Source organism: Capra hircus, chromosome 2, assembly GCF_001704415.2.
Source record: "Capra hircus breed San Clemente chromosome 2, ASM170441v1, whole genome shotgun sequence".
In the NCBI taxonomy this organism is placed as follows: domain Eukaryota; kingdom Metazoa; phylum Chordata; class Mammalia; order Artiodactyla; family Bovidae; genus Capra; species Capra hircus.
The window spans coordinates 59,273,156-59,290,924 of NC_030809.1; the positions used below are offsets into that span (position 1 = coordinate 59,273,156).

At 37.2% G+C, this 17,769-nt stretch overlaps 1 protein-coding gene across 1 annotated transcript in view; it reads right to left on the minus strand.

Moving 5' to 3' along the window:
• CNTNAP5 (contactin associated protein like 5) overlaps window positions 1–17,769 on the minus strand; it is a 1,089,942-nt gene that overhangs the window by 183,480 nt on the left and 888,693 nt on the right. The window contains exons 15-17 of the mRNA XM_018061606.1: window positions 13,448–13,575; window positions 13,113–13,283; window positions 2,226–2,444 (exon numbers count right to left, since the gene is read on the minus strand). Coding sequence (XP_017917095.1) covers window positions 2,226–2,444; window positions 13,113–13,283; window positions 13,448–13,575 — 518 coding nt within the window. The remainder of the gene's footprint in view (window positions 1–2,225; window positions 2,445–13,112; window positions 13,284–13,447; window positions 13,576–17,769) is intronic.

The window sequence follows — 17,769 nt, forward strand, 5'->3', positions numbered from 1 at the left end:
TGCTCTAGCTAAGTAGAGGTTCTTTTTTTTTTTTTTTTTTTAACCACTGAACCATACAAAGTGGAAATATCAGAACTTCAATTTCTTTTTTTTTTTTTTGCCTACCCAACATTTCTAAGCAGACTGAACATTAAACAGCAAAATTCAAACCAACAGACTAAAATGACCTCCAACGGCATTTTTTCTTCTTCAAGTACATTAAGCCAAATTCGATAAAGCAGAGTCACATCTGAGATGGAACTTAATAGAAAGAAACATAACAGAAGCAGGTGTTCTTGCTATAGCTGACCTTGGCAGCAGCTCGAGCAAAGTGTCTCCTCCAGACCCATAGACAAGCTCTTATTCACTGTATTTGTGATCAATTTAACAGAAATGTCTCGAGATTAAAACCTGCAAGAAACACAGCTGCCTCTTTTCACTTTCAACTTGCACAAAGTTTGTCACATTTTCAAGCTGTATGATAATTTCATAACTACATGAAATTTACATGAAGGGATTGAAAAATTCCATCTTTATACACACCTTTCAACGAGAAAGATTCATCAATATAGTCTGAAGATAAATTAAACTTTGGCATGGAATATAATTTATGAAAATTGCAAAGTACTTGAATTGATTATACCAAAAAAGACATTAAATCTTGATGACTAGCAAACTTATTCAGAGCAATAAAATGTTATGTTTAAATAGAATTAAGACATCAATATAAATTAAAAATATACATTTTAATAGTAAATCATATCACTTATGTAGGTTAATTAAGTGAATGCTTTTCATCATCATTCATAAAAATGTTCTTAATCACTTATGTCTTAGCTTCTGGTGAATATGTAAAACAAGATAGATGAAGAAAGAAATATGATTACTGTTGGAAAGACAGATTACATATTCTGTTACTTCTTTTCTTTTAGTTGGTATGTTCTTAGCGACAACTTTCCTCAGAGTTAAAAGTTGCACAGACCCGGATTTCAAGAAAGCAATTAAGATACACCCATTGATAGCTGATGGCATTTCATTACTAGCAGTAAAGCTATACAGTGTCAGCTGATAAAATAAATACATAAGGAAAGAAACTTAAATTTGAGTATACGGCAAATTTTGGAACTTATTGGTATTACTGTTCTAAGCATCTGAACTTCAAGTTTCAGATAAGAGCAGTGTCCCGGCTTTGATACTAATACAATATACCTAACATTTACAGCTCTGTTTTGTACTTTAAACCTATATATGCCCTGCTCAATCTAATTTCAAAGAATCCCTCCTAAATTATAGCAATAATGTGAACCTTTCTTTTCCTATTTGGACTAATGTGGTGAAATTCTTTCTATTTCTGTCTCTCTGTCTCCCACAACACATACACACACACACACACACACACACAGTGAGCACTTGAAAAAGATGTTTTATTGCATAAGTCATCTTTCAATTCCCACCATCCAACAAGGAACCAGATGTGTTTTTGGTACTCACTTAATATTTATGGAAAGAATGAATGAAAGACTCAGTGAAAGGTATTTGAGCCCCCAGGCCCTATTGCCAGCAGTGGCAGTCAGCTCAGGTGAGCAACTTAATCTAGAGCTGATTCTGAGTCTCAAGGAAGGAATGATCAGTGGAGAGATGTATGCCTGGGGACCAGGCTATTTTTCTGTGCAAGTATCAGGCAGCCACCTAAGGGATGTGATTTCTGGGAGTATTAAAGAAGCTCTTAGCTTAAAAACTAATAGTTCCCTCCCCTGCCATATTGTTGATTCCCCAAATCCCTTGAAGATGCTGTAACATATATCATTACATGGTTATCAAAAATCATCAGGAGTTAGGTGTCACTAAGAAAGGTGAATTGTAGCCCGTAGCCCACTGAAAAAGTCAACATCTAAAAAAGGTTTAAATAGCTTACACTCCTTTTTCTGAGAGTATATTTTGATCACAAGGATGAAAAATAATAGGAGTCCCTAGACATCTAAAGATACAATATGAACAAGGAGAAAAGATACAAAAAGAGTTTGAGACCCCCACAAACTTTGCTAAGAAATGGCAATCTTTCATTCTTGAAGATAATGAACCTAGAAAGGAAGAATTTGTAAAATTACATCTGTAATTATAAATGCTTTGTGAAATATTGTAATCATTTCTCAGGTCTAAAATAAAATAGTAATTCTCCTTGGGCCCAATTCCACTGTAGTCATGTAGGGTTTTTAGCACAAACGGCACCTTAAGATGTCCCCTACCTACAAACAGCTGGCTGTTGAGCTGTAACCGGAAATGGCCCTCTTCTGAGGTCTCCTTGGTCATCCTCGGGAGGTTGTCCACTTGGAGCGAGGTCTCCTTGAGGTTCCTCTCTGCTCGGACGTAATGCCATTGGTTGTCATTCAGAGAAGAAGGAGACTGGACTATGAGCTCTATGGGGCCATTCCCAACATCAATGGCGAAGGTGATCTCAGAAGGAGCTGAAACCAAAAATGGAAACAGGTAAAAAGATTAAGGAAGTTGTCAGTACATTTAGGACACAAGCATATTCTGAGTGAATGGTAAAATGATTATAAATGCTAGGTAGGGAGGAGCTCAGTTGAAATCCCTGCAGTATTGAAATTTCCACTGATAGTAGTAACTACCAACTACTAAATCCCAAGTTCCATCTTTTTCCCTAATTGGTTCTCACTGTGAAAATTCAGGAAATAGAATAGGGACCAGGGCCACTGATGCCAATCCGATAACATACACCAGTGCCAAGGTGCTAGATTTTCCGGATCTGTTCTGACTTCACTTGTGTGCTCATAGATAGCTATAGATCCTGGGTTAGCTAAGAAGACACACTCCTGCAGAGAGAACAGCACACTCTGGAAAGTCCAATGCTTTGTTTATTCATTATGGGTATTACAGTAATGCATTTCATATATTTATAACATTATTACGGTATTATATATTGTTAGTCTGTAATGTATTATCTTTTCAATACATATAATACAAGCATTCATGCTATCCCTAAATTTTTTCTCAAAATGAGGCTCAGAAATTTTAAGTGCCTTATCTGCATCACTGGAAATGGTAGTATCTAGGTCAAATACAACTCTCCCCCTCAACTCCCCACACAGGGATCTTTTTCATGACTCTTTTTACCCTTCTAAAGTAATCTGCTTATTGTATAGGCCAAGAAGCAGCTGTTGGGTATAATGCTACCTATGATGATGATGATGATGATGATGATGATGATGATAGGAAGATAACAGTGGTAGTCATGACGGTGGCAGAGGTGGTGGTAATGATGGTGAGGATAGTGGTGAGGGTCATGTTGGTGAGGATGGTGGTGGTGATGATGACAGTGGAGGTAATGATGGTTGAGAGGAGAGTGGTGATGGTCATACTGGTGAGGATTGTGGTGGTGGTGGTGGTTTTGGTGGTGGTGACAATGTTACTATCATCCCTGAAAGACAAAAAGAAGTAGCAGCAGCACAGTACATATAGTGAACTCTGCTGAGCACTTTTCTAAGCACTGCCCATAGATGCTCTCATTTTAATCCTCAGAACAACTCCATGAAAAAAGTATCATTTTAAATTTCCATTTTATGGGTAAGAAAATGAAAGTAGAAATAATTTGCTCAAAGATTCCTCAGTAATTAGAATCTTCATCATTTTTCTGTAATATATCTTCTTGTATTTTCTGTTATTATGCAAGAAATCTACATCTGAAGGATGTGGAGAAGCAAATAATAAATTGAATTTGAGGGGAAGACAGTCCCCTTTCAGGAACAGGAACCTTCTTATTCCAGACCTTCCTTTCTTCTCAGAACCTTTTGACAGCCCCCTGCTTTTTTACTCCCAAAATAGGATATGTGTATTTCTTTGACAAGATCATCAACTAACAGATCTGAATTTTCAGCAATACCAAAGGTCAAACATCACCCTGAATCCTACCTTCCTCAACCTTTAAATTTTAATAGAAAGCGGACCTTGATAAAGAATATTTCAATATGAGGATTTCAAATAGCAGAGGATTTAGCTTTGCCTCCTAGTGAAAGACCCCAAAGAGGGGCAATAAGAAAAAAGGTTTTAAAATGAGATTTGAGGGCTTCCCTAGTGGTCTTGTGGTTAATAATCTGCCTGCCAATGCAGGGGACAGGAGTTTGATTACTTCTCTGTGAAGATCCCACATGCCATGGGACAACTAAACCTGTGTGACATGACTACTGAGCCAGTGCTCTAGAGCCTGTGAGCCACAACTACTGAAGCCCGTGCTCCACCACAAGAGAGGCTACCACAATAAGAAGTCCACTCCACACAATGAAGACCCAGCAAGCCAAAATATAAACAAATGAATAAATGTTTTTTAATGGGATTTAAGAAATAGACTCTGGAGCCATCATAACCTAAGGCAAGTTTTCAAGCTCATTACCTCTTAGCCTTCTCCTTTTTAAAATGAGAACATTATCACTTAATCTTCTTCTTTGTAAAATGAGAATAAAATATTAACTAGTTATCAGGTTGTTTATAAATTCATCCTGACAAAGTTGCTAGAACTGTGCCTGACGTGTAGGATGAACTCAACAATAAGTTATTGTTATCAACATGAGTCATCACATTAGATCAATCATCTTTGCCTCATAAACCTATGCATTAAAGGAAACAGAATTGAAGGAGCAAATCTGATTCAACAATGAAAAGATTAAATAAGAACAAAATTGTTCCATTGAGCCATTTCCTGTTTCTTATCAGGCCACCAGTGCCACCTTGAAGCTCTGCTCATCCAGAGACCAAATAAACAGTTACTGAGAGGGTGAAGAAAATGCATTTCTCTTTGAAAACACAGGTAAAGACTGGTGAGACTGATGGGGAGGGCTGCTAAAGATTTTGCTAAAAGCCTTTCTGCAAAGCTGATCTTGTGGATATTAAGTTCCACACAGACAGCATATCTCTGTGGAGGGCTGGCTGCATAGCTCTGTCTGCTCTCCACGCCTTGCCATTCTTAACTCCATGTTATGTTTCCAGACTGTGCTTAAATCTACTTCAACATCTATCCCTATGTTGTATAATGATCTGTTTATGGTCTGTCTCCCAGCTAGTCTGCAAACTCTAGATGAATACCTCATTTATTGGAAAACCAGAACCTAGGACTGGGCCTTGTATACAGGAAGCTCTCATCAAACTAAAATTTCATTCATTAAAATGTTACATTGCACATACTACATCCAACTTTGCAATTTTCATATTTTATTTTTATTTTACATCAAAATATTAAGTCCTTAAAAAACATCTAAAATTATTATTATTTAACTTTATTCAAGTCACTACTAAAGATCAACTATATTCAACTCAGAACTAGGGAAGAATCAGTGAAATGTAATAATAATAGTCAACATTTAGAGTGCTTAACATGATCCAGGCACTCTGCTAAGCATTTTTCATTAATCAACTCATTACAGTCCTATGAGAAAGGAGGGAACTGATCCACAGATGGCTGATAAATTACTCCAACCCAGAGTCAGCAGAGTTGGTATTTAAATCCCAGTGATGTGTCTCTGGAGCTCACTTTTTAACCCACTTGTCCTGTGACAAATCTTCCATCCTTAAAACCTATGCAAGCCCTACCTGGGCAGTAAACTCTGGATATAAATCAGTATAATATAGGTTCCTCAAAAAAACTGAATGAAATAAAAAAGTGAATACATGTTGATACATCCAACATTGGCTAGTGGCTTGGTGGACTGGACACTTGAGACCAACATGAGCTAGCTCTTGTTTTCTGGGGGGATAGACATAGCCCAGTGGCCCAAGATGGGAAAGCTGGTGGCCCTGTGGTAGCATCACCTCTATCATTAATTTAGCTTCCTGCCTCTCCTTCTCCCAACAGTCTGACAAATATCCTCCCTCATTATTTATACCATATAGTTCAAGACAAAGTTAAGGAGTTACTTGAGTCTTTGGGTGGGTTTTTACCAAACCAAGCTTGTGCTAAGCAGAGACAAATGAAACAAAATGAGCTTGTGGTGTACTTGAGAGAAGACTGGCAAAGAAGGGGCATGTCAAGTGGAGGAAAGTACCATAAGCATGAGCAATTGAATACTGAGTACTCCTAAGCAATTGAAAAAACTATCTAAAGCTTCTGTACAAAGCCCTTGCTTCCTTGAACTGTGATACCATCTCTGTGTCCTTAAAGTCAGGCATGTGAGACATCTCAGGGACCATAATGGAATAAAGAAGATGCAAGACCTTACTGTAGTCTATTGATCTCTCTTACCTCCCATGTATTCATCTGTAAAATGAGAGCCATAAATGAAATGAAATATTGTTAAAAATTTTTGGAGGCATGGACTCTCTGAGGAACTGATGACAAACATACCGCCAGAAAAAAAAAAAAAAAAAAGCACATACAATTTTGCATTCAGTTGTAAAGACTATCTGAATGTCCTATGCTTCAAATCAAGAAGGAAAATAGTGCTATTTTTTCGATTTCTAACATTCTTGGTCCTTGAGGTAGTTTTGCAAAGCAGAATAAGGAGTTGTTCAAATGAACAGAGAATTGAATCCTGGATTCTGAATCTTACTGGGTGACTCTGGATGTGTTATTTAGCATCTCAAGACTTACTGTCCTCATTTGCATTTTGGACTATGAGTCAAAAAATGTAAAACCTAATATCTTGATGATTATACATAGAATAATTTGAAAGCATTAAATAATGAATATAAAGCATTTAGTACTATGGCAGAAAGTGAAGAACTAAAGAGCCTCTTGATGAAAGAGGAGAGTGAAAAAGTTGGCTTAAAGTTCAACATTCAGAAAACTAAGACCATGGCATCTGGTCCCATCACTTCTTGGCAAATAGATGGGGAAGCAATGGAGACAGAGGCTGACTTTATTTTTGGAAACTCAAAAATCACTGCAGATGGTGATTGTAGCTGTGAAATTAAAAGATACTTACTCCTTGAAAGGAAAGTTATGACCAATCTAGATGGCATATTGAAAAGCAGAGACATTACTTTGCCAACAAAGGCCCTTCTAGTCAAGGCTATGGTTTTTCCAGTGGTCATGTATGGATGTGAAAGTTGAACTATAAAGAAAGCTGAGCGCTGAAGAATTGATGCTTTTGAACTATGGTTTTGGAGAAGACTCTTGATAGTCCCTTGGACTGCAAGGAGATCAGTCCTGGGTATTCATTGGAAGGACTGATGTTGAAGCTGAAACTCCAATACTTTGGCCACTTAATGTGAAGAGCTGACTCATGTGAAAAGACCCTGATCCTGGGAAAGATTGAAAGGCAGAAAGAGAAGGGGACGACAGAGGATGAAATGGTTGGATGGCATCACTGACTCAATGGACATGGGTTTGGGTGGACTCCAGGAGTTGGTGATGAACAGGGAGGCCTGGCGTGCTGTAGTTCATGGGGTCGTAAAGTCAGACATGACTGAGTGACTGAACTGAACTGAACTATGTCTAATCAGAGTAAATACTTAGCCATTTAGTATAAAAGTACTTTGTATAAAAGTATTAGTATTAACTTTTACTGTTCTCTAAGGATCTCAGTATTATATCTTCAAGTCAGCATCCCATTGCCAATATTGTTGATATAGTACATCTGAAAACCTTAAATAAATATTCTAGATATATAGACACAGAAATAGATGTAGATATAGCTATAGATGCTAACATAGATACAGATATAGATTTAGTTGTCTGTCCATCACTTCTCCCCTCGCTACCAAGAGGAAAAAAGTTAATCACCTGGAGACAATGTGAGACCATGTCAGCCTGGAGATGCCACCAGAAGAATCCACATAACAAACTTTACTAACTAGTCTTTATCTCTGTCTTTGGAATCCTTAAACTGCTTCCAATTATTTTTCCACAGACTAACTATTCTTTCAAGATGCTATATGAGCTGAAGTTCTAAGCCACCTTTTTGAGTTACTCCTTTTTCTTCTGGGTATTCCCCATCCATACATGAGGTATACATGTTAATAAATTTCTGTTTTTCTGTCTTTTATTATGGGGTTCTGAGCCAGGAACTCAGATATTTCGAGTAAAAATAAAAATTTTCCCCTCCAGTTTTAGGGACAGCTAGCACCCCTGCCAGGCGTAAGAGTGGGGCCTCAGGCAAAAACAATCTGCAGTTTTCACTTTCCCGGCCACAGGTGTTGATTCCTAGGTGGAGGATTGTATTGACATTTGGCAAAGTGCTTTCCCACCAGTTGAAATGTGCCTCTCTCTTGAGAGACAGCTAAACTTAACTGGTATAATAATAGATATTTGTAAGTCAGAGCTGGGAGAGAAATACATTAGACCACTGCTAATATTTGTTCACTGCTGAATCTAACCAGAAGTAAAGTACCCTGCCAATTCTGTACTTAGTCAGAAGCCCTGGTACCAGTAAATTCCCATTCTTGTGTTTACCAGTTCAGAGTGATTTTTTTTTTTTTATAGTCAAATGTGTCTGATTGGCATATGGCTGCCACCAATTCCATCTTGCACAAATAAGCAACGAAGAGATGAAGAACTTCCTCACAATTTAGAGTTCAAGAAACAGACATTAGAATCCACACTGCATTATCAATAGTCTCTTTTCATGATGCCAAACCGTTCTCAGCAGCCATTTTCTTCTGCTCCCCTCAGTTCAGTTCAGTTCAGTCGCTCAGTTGTGTCTGACTCTTTGCGACCCCATGAATCACAGCATGCCAGGCCTCCCTGTCCATCACCATCTCCCAGAGTTCACTCAGACTCTCAGCCATCGAGTCCGTGATACCATCCAGCCATCTCATCCTCGGTCGTCCCTTTCTCCTCCTGCCCCCAATCCCTCCCAGCATCAAAGTCTTTTCCAATGAGTCAATTCTCCACATGAGGTGGCCAAAGTACTGGAGCTTCAGCTTTAGCATCATTCCTTCCAAAGGACACCCAGGGCTGATCTCCTTCAGAATGGACTGGTTGGATCTCCTTGAGTCCAAGGGACTCTCAAGAGTCTTCTCCAACACCACAGTTCAAAAGCATCAATTCTTTGGCGCTCAGCCTTCTTCACAGTCCAACTCTCACATCCATACATGACCACAGGAAAAACCATAGCCTTGACTAGACAGACCTTAGTTGGCAAAGTAATGTCTCTGCTTTTGAATATACTATCTAGGTTGGTCATAACTTTTCTTCCAAGGAGTGTCTTTTAATTTCATGGCTGCAGTCACCATCTGCAGTGATTTTGGAGCCCCCCAAAATAAAGTCTGACACTGTTTCCACTGTTTCCCCATCTATTTCCCATATACCCCAAAATATCTATTTTTGCCCACACAGCAATTGTGACCTAAGTGTCAAAATAGCTATTATTTTTGTCTCATTTGAAACAAACCCATTAAGACTTGAGGACATAAAGTATCTTGTGTTTCATAGAGTATAGACTAATCTCAAGGTTACAAAATAAAAATGTTTTTAGTTGGAAATGACCCAGAAGGTAGTAGATTGAGAATTTTATGTGAACTTGTTCAATGTTCAACAATTTGGACACATCAATTTTGAAAACTTCAGTTCAGATAGTTACACAGTAACATTCCTTTGGGAGGAAAGAGAAATCTACTCTGAGAAATCTACTATGAAGGCTAGTTTCTTTCTAAGAAATTGACATGTAGAAGAATCTCTGGGATGAAAATTTCATCTATATAAAAAATATAGTGGAGATTTCCCTGCTGGTCAAATGTCTAAGACTGTCTGCTCCCAATGCACGGGGCTGGGTTAGATCCTTTGTCAGGGGACTAAGATCCCTCCTGTTGCAACTAAGAGTTTGAAGGTCTCAGCTAATGATCCCCCATGATGCCATGAAGATTGCACATGTGGAAACTGAGACCTGGTACAGCCAAATAAGTAAATAAATGAGAAAGGCTTCTTATTTGATAAAGGATTCTCAAAGCACAAGAAGATCATAGCCTAACAGAAGAAGGACATTAAAAAAAAAAAAAAAAAAAAGGACATAAGATGAATGCAGCTGTAAGTAAGAAATGAAAGATCCACCCCCTTTCCCCCATGCTTGTTTGTTTTTCCTTTTAAATTTATTTATTTATTTACTGTGGCTAAGTCAGGTCTTCACTGCTGTGCACAGGCTTTCTCTAGTTGCAGTGAGTAGTCGGGGCTGCTCTCTACTGCAGTTTGCAGGCTTCTCATTGTGGTAGCTTCTCTTGTTGCAGAGCACAGAATCTAGGGCACATGGGCTTCAGTAGTTGCAGCTCTCAATTCTAGAGCACAGGCTCAGTAGTTGTAGAACATAGGATTAGCTGGCCCATTGCATATGGAATCTTCTCGGACCAGAGATTGAACCTATTTGCCCTGTATTGGCAGGCAGGTTCTTAACCACTGGACCACCTGGTAAGTCCTGTCTTTCCTTTCAAATAATAATCATAAAACAAGATATTTTTAAAATATGAGGCTTTGTACTTTGAAAAAGTTTACATAAAATCTTAGTTTGAAAAACACATGTTCTCTGATCTGGTGAAATGTGTACACCAAACAATGACATCACTGGATTTTAAATTTCAATCAGATTTAATATCATTTGCATTTAAAATAGTTTTGTACAACATAATAGTAAAACAAAAAGCATAAGAAGGAATCATCTAAAAGACAAAATACAGTACCAGAAAGTACAAACAAATTGGACATTGAAATGTAATTAATACTAAATCATAGCTCATTACCTTGTGATAATATGCCATTTGCTGCTGCTTTAATGAATCAAAAGGCCTTAGGGCCTGATTTTTATTGAATTTACATTGAGGTTATTATATCCATATTATTAAATGTCTGGCACTCAACTCTACATATTTAGAACTTGCCCAAGGTAGATACGAGGGATCTTATTTCACACTAAAGCCTCAAGAGCTTCCTCCCATTAACAGCTTGAATCACTGGAGTAAAAGGAGGTTAAAACTACCAATAAGAGGGATCTTTTTTTTTTTTTTTGTACTGTGCTGTAACTGCAGAAGAAACACTTAGCTGTGTTGTGCTTTGCAGGAGACTTGTACAGAGACCTCAGCTATCTTTTCCAGCCAGCACGTTTGTATCTTTCTCTGGAGTGCTCAAATTTCTAAGTTTCTGTTGCTAAGACATTACTTAAGCTTCAAGGGTATTTCATATAGTCATATTACTAGTGTAATACAGTCGATTGAATCAATCAAACCAAAGGAAACATCCATTTGGGTCCAGGTAAATGAGATGCCTAATGAAAAGCACACATCTCCCTAGTCATGACTTTAATAAGGGCAAGATAGTGGGAGAAGTCCAATTTGTGTATGAGAAAAAGGGGGGTACACTGAAGGCAGAGAATCAGGAAACTAGCAAGAGCAACTAAAAGATGTGTTTTCTATTATTGCTACACACCAGTAATTCTAAATAATGCGAGCAATAAAACGTTCCTCCACCAAGAAAAAAATTTGTAACAAATGCTTATGTTGATATTACTTTTTAATAATGTATATGTAAGGTTCAAATAGTACACTGCCTACCATTTACTACATAGTATATTCAAGAGGAAAGTTAATAGAGAGAACTCCTGACTTACTATTGGCTCCTGAACAGGCAGACTAAAATATATGTTTGTTTTTAAGAATAAGAACTCAAGTTTTGATTTTCTACTTTTACAGTTACTGTACTATCATTGTTTAACTTAGCTCTACTGTTGAAATAGGTGAACATGTAGTACCACAGGGACTGTGAGCACAAATTGCACCTGAAGAGAGCTTGTGTTAATCTTTCCGTCATGCCTCACTCTTTGCAACCCCATAGACTGTAGTCCACCAGGCTCCTATGTTCATGGAATTCTCCAGGCAAGAATACTGGAATGGGTTGCAATTCCCTTCTCCAGAGGATCTTCCCAATCCTGAGACTGAACCTGGGTATCCTGCATTGCAGGTGGATTCCTTACAGTCTAAGCCACCAGGGAAGTCTAAGAAAGCTTAAGTAATTCCAAATCCTTAGGAAATATGTAAGGCTTTACCAAATGGAATAGTAACCCATGGTGAATTTTCTAATACAAGTATTTTAGGGAATATTTTTTTTAATTTTGCAGATAGTTGAAATTGTTAGCATCGATGGTGAAAAAATAGAAAGCGCTGCAGCTTCTGAAATTTATCATAAAATGGAATTTTCATGAATGTCTATCAAATTTAGCCTTATGTTTAAAATCAATCTTTCCTAAAATGTATATATCTATTGCTTAATGTGCAACATATTTTCAGTTTAAAATTAATAAAAAGTACCCTTTATTAAGTATCAGCATGAGAGAAGATGAATGGATAAATCTCATTATGCTCTCCTTTGAACATGAACATGCAAAGAAAATCAGTTTTGATGACATCATTCACAAATTTGCATCAGTCAAGCCTAAGAAACAGAAATTTTAATGTTACTACTATTCCCGTGACAGATCAATATGTAGGTATTTTCCCTTTTATATAAAAAATTAATTAAGGTGATTAAATTATTTAAGGTATTGTCTTTTTTCTACTGGAATTTTTTATTGGCATGATTACATGTAAAGTTTCATTAATAAAACATTTCTCCATATGCAGTTCTATTACCTTTCATTTAACTTCATGATTATTTCTGAATATACTTTGTTTATAGGAAAAGGAATGTTAAAAAATTATTCACATCTTGACATAAAATTCACTAGATACACCCCTGTTCATGGTAAAGTGGTAGAGAAACAATGATTGTGTAGACACATACTCCTAATGATGGGAAATAAGTCAGGAAACACTTTGCGGAGCAAAAGTATGGCAACAAAGTTGACCCTGAGTATAAACAGAATGCAGAATACTAGTGTTCTCATCATTCCATAGAGATTGTAGTGGTGTGAAAATTTAAAAAAGATGTAATAAATGCCCATGGATCAGATAAAGAACACTGCAAATAAATATCTATGGGAATTTGGGGAATGCACTAGTTTGAAGAGAGGATGACTCTTTAAATACTGCTAGGTAATAAAAAAAAAAAAACCTATAAGAAGAAACTAGAAATTACCTTTGCTAATTTGACAGATACCCAGGGAAATTAACTTGACGGTTGAAATATATACTAGTTGCTTGTGGAAAAGATAAGATTAAAACTTCTGTTGATCAGTTACATTAGATTCATAAATGAGAAAACTTACAGCTTATTTCCAGTCGGATGAAGTCTTTAATGCCAAGGTTTTCTAGGAAAACTCCAGATAAAGCAGTGGTTTTAAAAAAGAAGGAAATATCAGCACTGAATTCCGCATGGAAGGTAGGAAAGTGGAGGTAAGAGGCTTCTGTATAAAATGATACTGCATTCCAAAAGTGTCCTGCAAATGAAAAAGAAATCCTTAGCATGGAATGAGTTAAAGAAAGCACTGGATATGTGGATAATTTTCAGGACTAGGGGACACTGCAGGGGAAAAGGATAAGGGAATAAAACATCTTGAGCTTATGTAAGGAGAGAGAAAGCTTCTTTCAATTTAGTACTCACGGTCACCATAGCAACGCAAGGGACCAATTCTCCAAGCAGCTTCTGAGTTTGTTCTGTCCGTATCAGTGATAACTATCTGAGTGACAGGCAAGTGGTCTTTGAAGGAAAGAAAGCCAGTATCATTTGTCCTGAAAAATATAAATTTAAGAAAAAAAGAGGAGAAAAATGTGGATAATCTAGGGATTCTGTACCAAGTCTCCTCTTTTCAAAAGTGATTTGGGTAGTTGCAACAGGGTGAGGGCAGAGAGGAGACTAACAGAAGGCCTTTCATCTATGTGTGAAAGTCTGGGATGCCAATTACAAAGTCCGTGGCCAGTTTCCAAAAACAAGTAGATTTTACATCTTCCTTAAGTCTTTCCAGAAAAGTCAATAGCTTACAGAGCTTGTTGCTGCTTTTTGTAGCTTGAGAGCACCCCACCTGCCTAACGCAGCACTGAAAGAACATGAAACATTGCCTCTCTTACTATGAAGAAATCAGCTATCTCAGTAACAAATTTGAAATAGGCATCACAAAGCCTCTTGAAATCACTCCAAGGACTTGTTTCAGCCACCTGCCAACAGGTTTTAATCAGCTTAGGGTGTTTCTTTTCACCTTTTAACTCTAGGTAGTTTGTTGGTTTCATTTTTCTCTGCTGCATTTTAGAGATTTTGTTAATTAATGACTCTGGCTTTGTCTCTGTTAATTATGCAACTAAGAAACTGATTAGTCAGCTTTTGACAAGAAAATTAAAAATGAATGGGGTTAAGCCTAACACGCCCTCCCCCCACCTTTTTTTTTTTTGTTTTTTTGAGTTGTGACTTTGGATGAATGGCAAGGACATACCATTTAACTGATAGTTAAAAAAATGTAGGTAAGAAACTGACATTGAATGAATATGCAGCTATTTAGAGCCAGAAATATACTAGGGGATCGGTAATACCCTTATGCAATGGGTACCATTATTTCCATCACAAATGAGGAAACTGAGGCTCAGAGATATGGGATAACTTGCCTATGGTCACATGGCAGAAGGGGCAGAGGTCTAGTTACTTAGTGTATAGCGCAACCTTAAATTTAACAAGTATACATCATTAATACATCATTAATGTTAATATGAAATGTATTGAATCTTATGAGGCAGTTTGAAAATTACACATGGATGGGCTGAACTCCCCACCCACGCAGACTTAGGTAACCACAAGCTGGAACATCTTGTCTATACCTAAGAACTGGGAGGCAGAACACCATGTCACAATGATCAAGGAAAAGTGTATGATGCAGTAGTTTTTTTATAAGAGCACGAAGGAGCAAATTAATAGTGGTCCTCTCTCTGTAGTTACAAATAATTCAACACAGCTGTCAAAACATTCAATATCAACGTTGTATTTCATCACCATTCACATATTATTTACAGCTCTGAGTCTAGAGACAAAGAAAATAGTGTGTCTAATTATGAATTGGGGAAGTATGGCAAGGACCACGTAGCGTAATGTAGTGCTTTAAGGATAAAGCTTTAAAAGCACATGGATTTGTTCTGAAATCCCTGATCCCCAGTTTCCAACTGTGCTACTTTGGGCAAATTGTTTTGTTTCTAAGATTCCACAGTATCCTCAGTTGAAAACTGGAAGTAATGTCTATACCACAGAGTTATAGAAAGAATTAAATGAGATGATACAGTCACTTAGCATGGTACCCGATCTATGGTAAATGCTCAAAAATAGCAATGTTAGCATTCATTTGAGTTCTCATCCTCGTCCCCAAATCACTTTGCAGCCTGAGGCAAGTCTATTCATCTTTTCATACACCTAGTTACAATTCTGTCTTGGAGATCTCCATAGTACATAGAATGCTGTGGAAAATTAAATGTTAAGATTAGGCATCCAACTCCTGAGATTTGTAGAAAAATGCACTAATTCACTTTGGTTATAAACAAATCAAATATTTACCTGTACATATAGCATTATGGACTTCCCTGGTGGCTCAGACAGCCACCTGCCTACAATACGTGAGACCAGAATTTGGTTCCTGGGTTCGGAAGATCCTCTGGAGAAGGAAATGGCAACCCACTCCGGTACTCTTGCATGAAAAATCCCATGGATGGAAGAGCATGGTATGCTACAGTCCATGGGGTCACAAAGAGTCAGACACAACTGAGCGACTTAACTTTCTTCATATACTGTTATAGTCTTATATATATAATGTATGTTAATATATTTAATATATTGTTATATAACACATAATATAATTATATATAATCATTATATAATATCAACATATTAATAATTTATAATAGTTATATATTATTATATGATATATAATACATTAATATATATTACATATATAATATATGTAGTCTAATCACCCAAAATGTAAAGAAATGAACTGTTATCCATAATTTGAGTACCATATTTAGAAGCTAATCAGAGGATATGGAATAAGTTTTTGTGTCTATTTGAAAGCACATCTATGAATGTTAGACAGACAGTACAAAATTTGAATCTTCATGTTCCAATATTTTTTCTAGGAGACATTGCAAAGCAAATTTCAAGGGACCAAAGTAGAATAAAGGCCAAACCCATATAGTCTCCTGAAGAGACTTAAATTTAAACTCTATAGGATCTTACTTCTCCATCGGGTTTTGTTTTTTTTTTTTTTTTCATTCTCAAGGTGGAAATGGTAGATTCTGGAGTCTGTCGATCAATGTCAACCACGGCTTCCCTCATATACTATGGCATGTTTTCTACATCAATTTGATGTCCTTCTATCAAAGTGTTGGAATACACAAAATCGCTCTAAGAATAAAAATATCTTTCAAATAACAGAGAAAAAGAACTTCATAAACTCAAATGACTACAGGGGCAAAAGAAATAATAATAAAAATGAGTGAAGCCACCTTTATGTTATGATAAGTGGAACCTGACACACAGCTTCAGTACCAGGTGGGAAAAGAGGGAGAAAGAGAGGAAGACTGGGATAAAGATGATGTTCTGTCTTCAGGAGGCAGTTATGGCCATTTCTAACAAGTAATTATGCTCTTCACAAATGTAAGACCAGTGGGCCAGACTGGAATATCAATATAAAACTACTCAATTTTTAAATCTTAAAAATGGATTTAAAATTCTTAAAAAAAAACAAGTGTGCTAGTAACCAACACTGCACTGGCCAATAAGACAGGTGAGGGGTGTCTTGCAGGCCCCTTAGGCATAAAGGACTTTGCAAATTTATTCATGCACTTAGGGTTGCACGGAGAATAAAACTGGATTTAATTCAATGTGTGAATGACAAGACTGATTAAAACACTTCAAAGAATTAATGGGTAGAATATTTGGGGAGATGGCATAAAAATGATACAAATTATGGTGTACCTATTAATAGACAGGAAGTCTGCAGCTGCAGAGTTGATGTTCTACACAGGAAGTTGTTTTTCTTTGGCTTTTGAGAAGAGCTTGTCTTCTCAAGGGCAAACACTTTACAGACTTTGTCTTTCTTTGGAACAACATACAAGACTCTTCCTAAAGGGTGCTGATGTACTTTTTAAGTACAGAAATGATTTTGTTGTGGTGGGAAGACAATGCAATTAGGCTAGAGGGCACAGGTTAAATCCCTGTGCTTCAGCACACTATCTGTATGATGTCATGAGGTCACTGGGCGACTCAATTTCCTAAGCTCTTCAGTTCAGCCACTCATTTGTGTCTGATGCTTTGTGACGCCATAGACTGCAGCACACTAGGCTTCCCTGTCCATCACCAACTCCCGGAGCTTACACAAACTCATTTCCATTGAGTCAGTGATGCCATCTAACCATCTCATCCTCTATTGTCCCCTTCTCCTCCTGCCTTTAATCTTTCCTAGAATCAGGGTCTTCTCAAATGAGTCAGTTCTTCACATCAAGTGGCCAAAGTATTTGAGTTTCGGCTTCAGCATCAGTCCTTCCAATGAATATTCAGGACTGATTTCCTTTAGGATGGACTGGTTGGATCTTCTTGCTAACCCTGATCTCTTAAATGGGGATAATAATACTAATTTGATATTGTTGTAAAAAGTTAAAATAGATAATGTATATAAAAGTTAACAAGTCAACTATTGCATAATAGGGATTCAATAAATAGCTATTGAAATTCCCAGTCACCTTTGAAATAAAAATGTTGGCAGGGAGTTTGGGGGATAATGGATACACATATATGTAGGGCTGAGTCCCTTTGCTGTACGCTGAAAACTATTGCAACATTGTTTGTTAATCAGCTATACCCCAATACAAAATTTAAAAAAATTAAATACAAAGATTTCTAAAGGGGAAATAAGAAAAGGAGCCCCACAGCTGGCATGACTGAGCAGGCCAGTC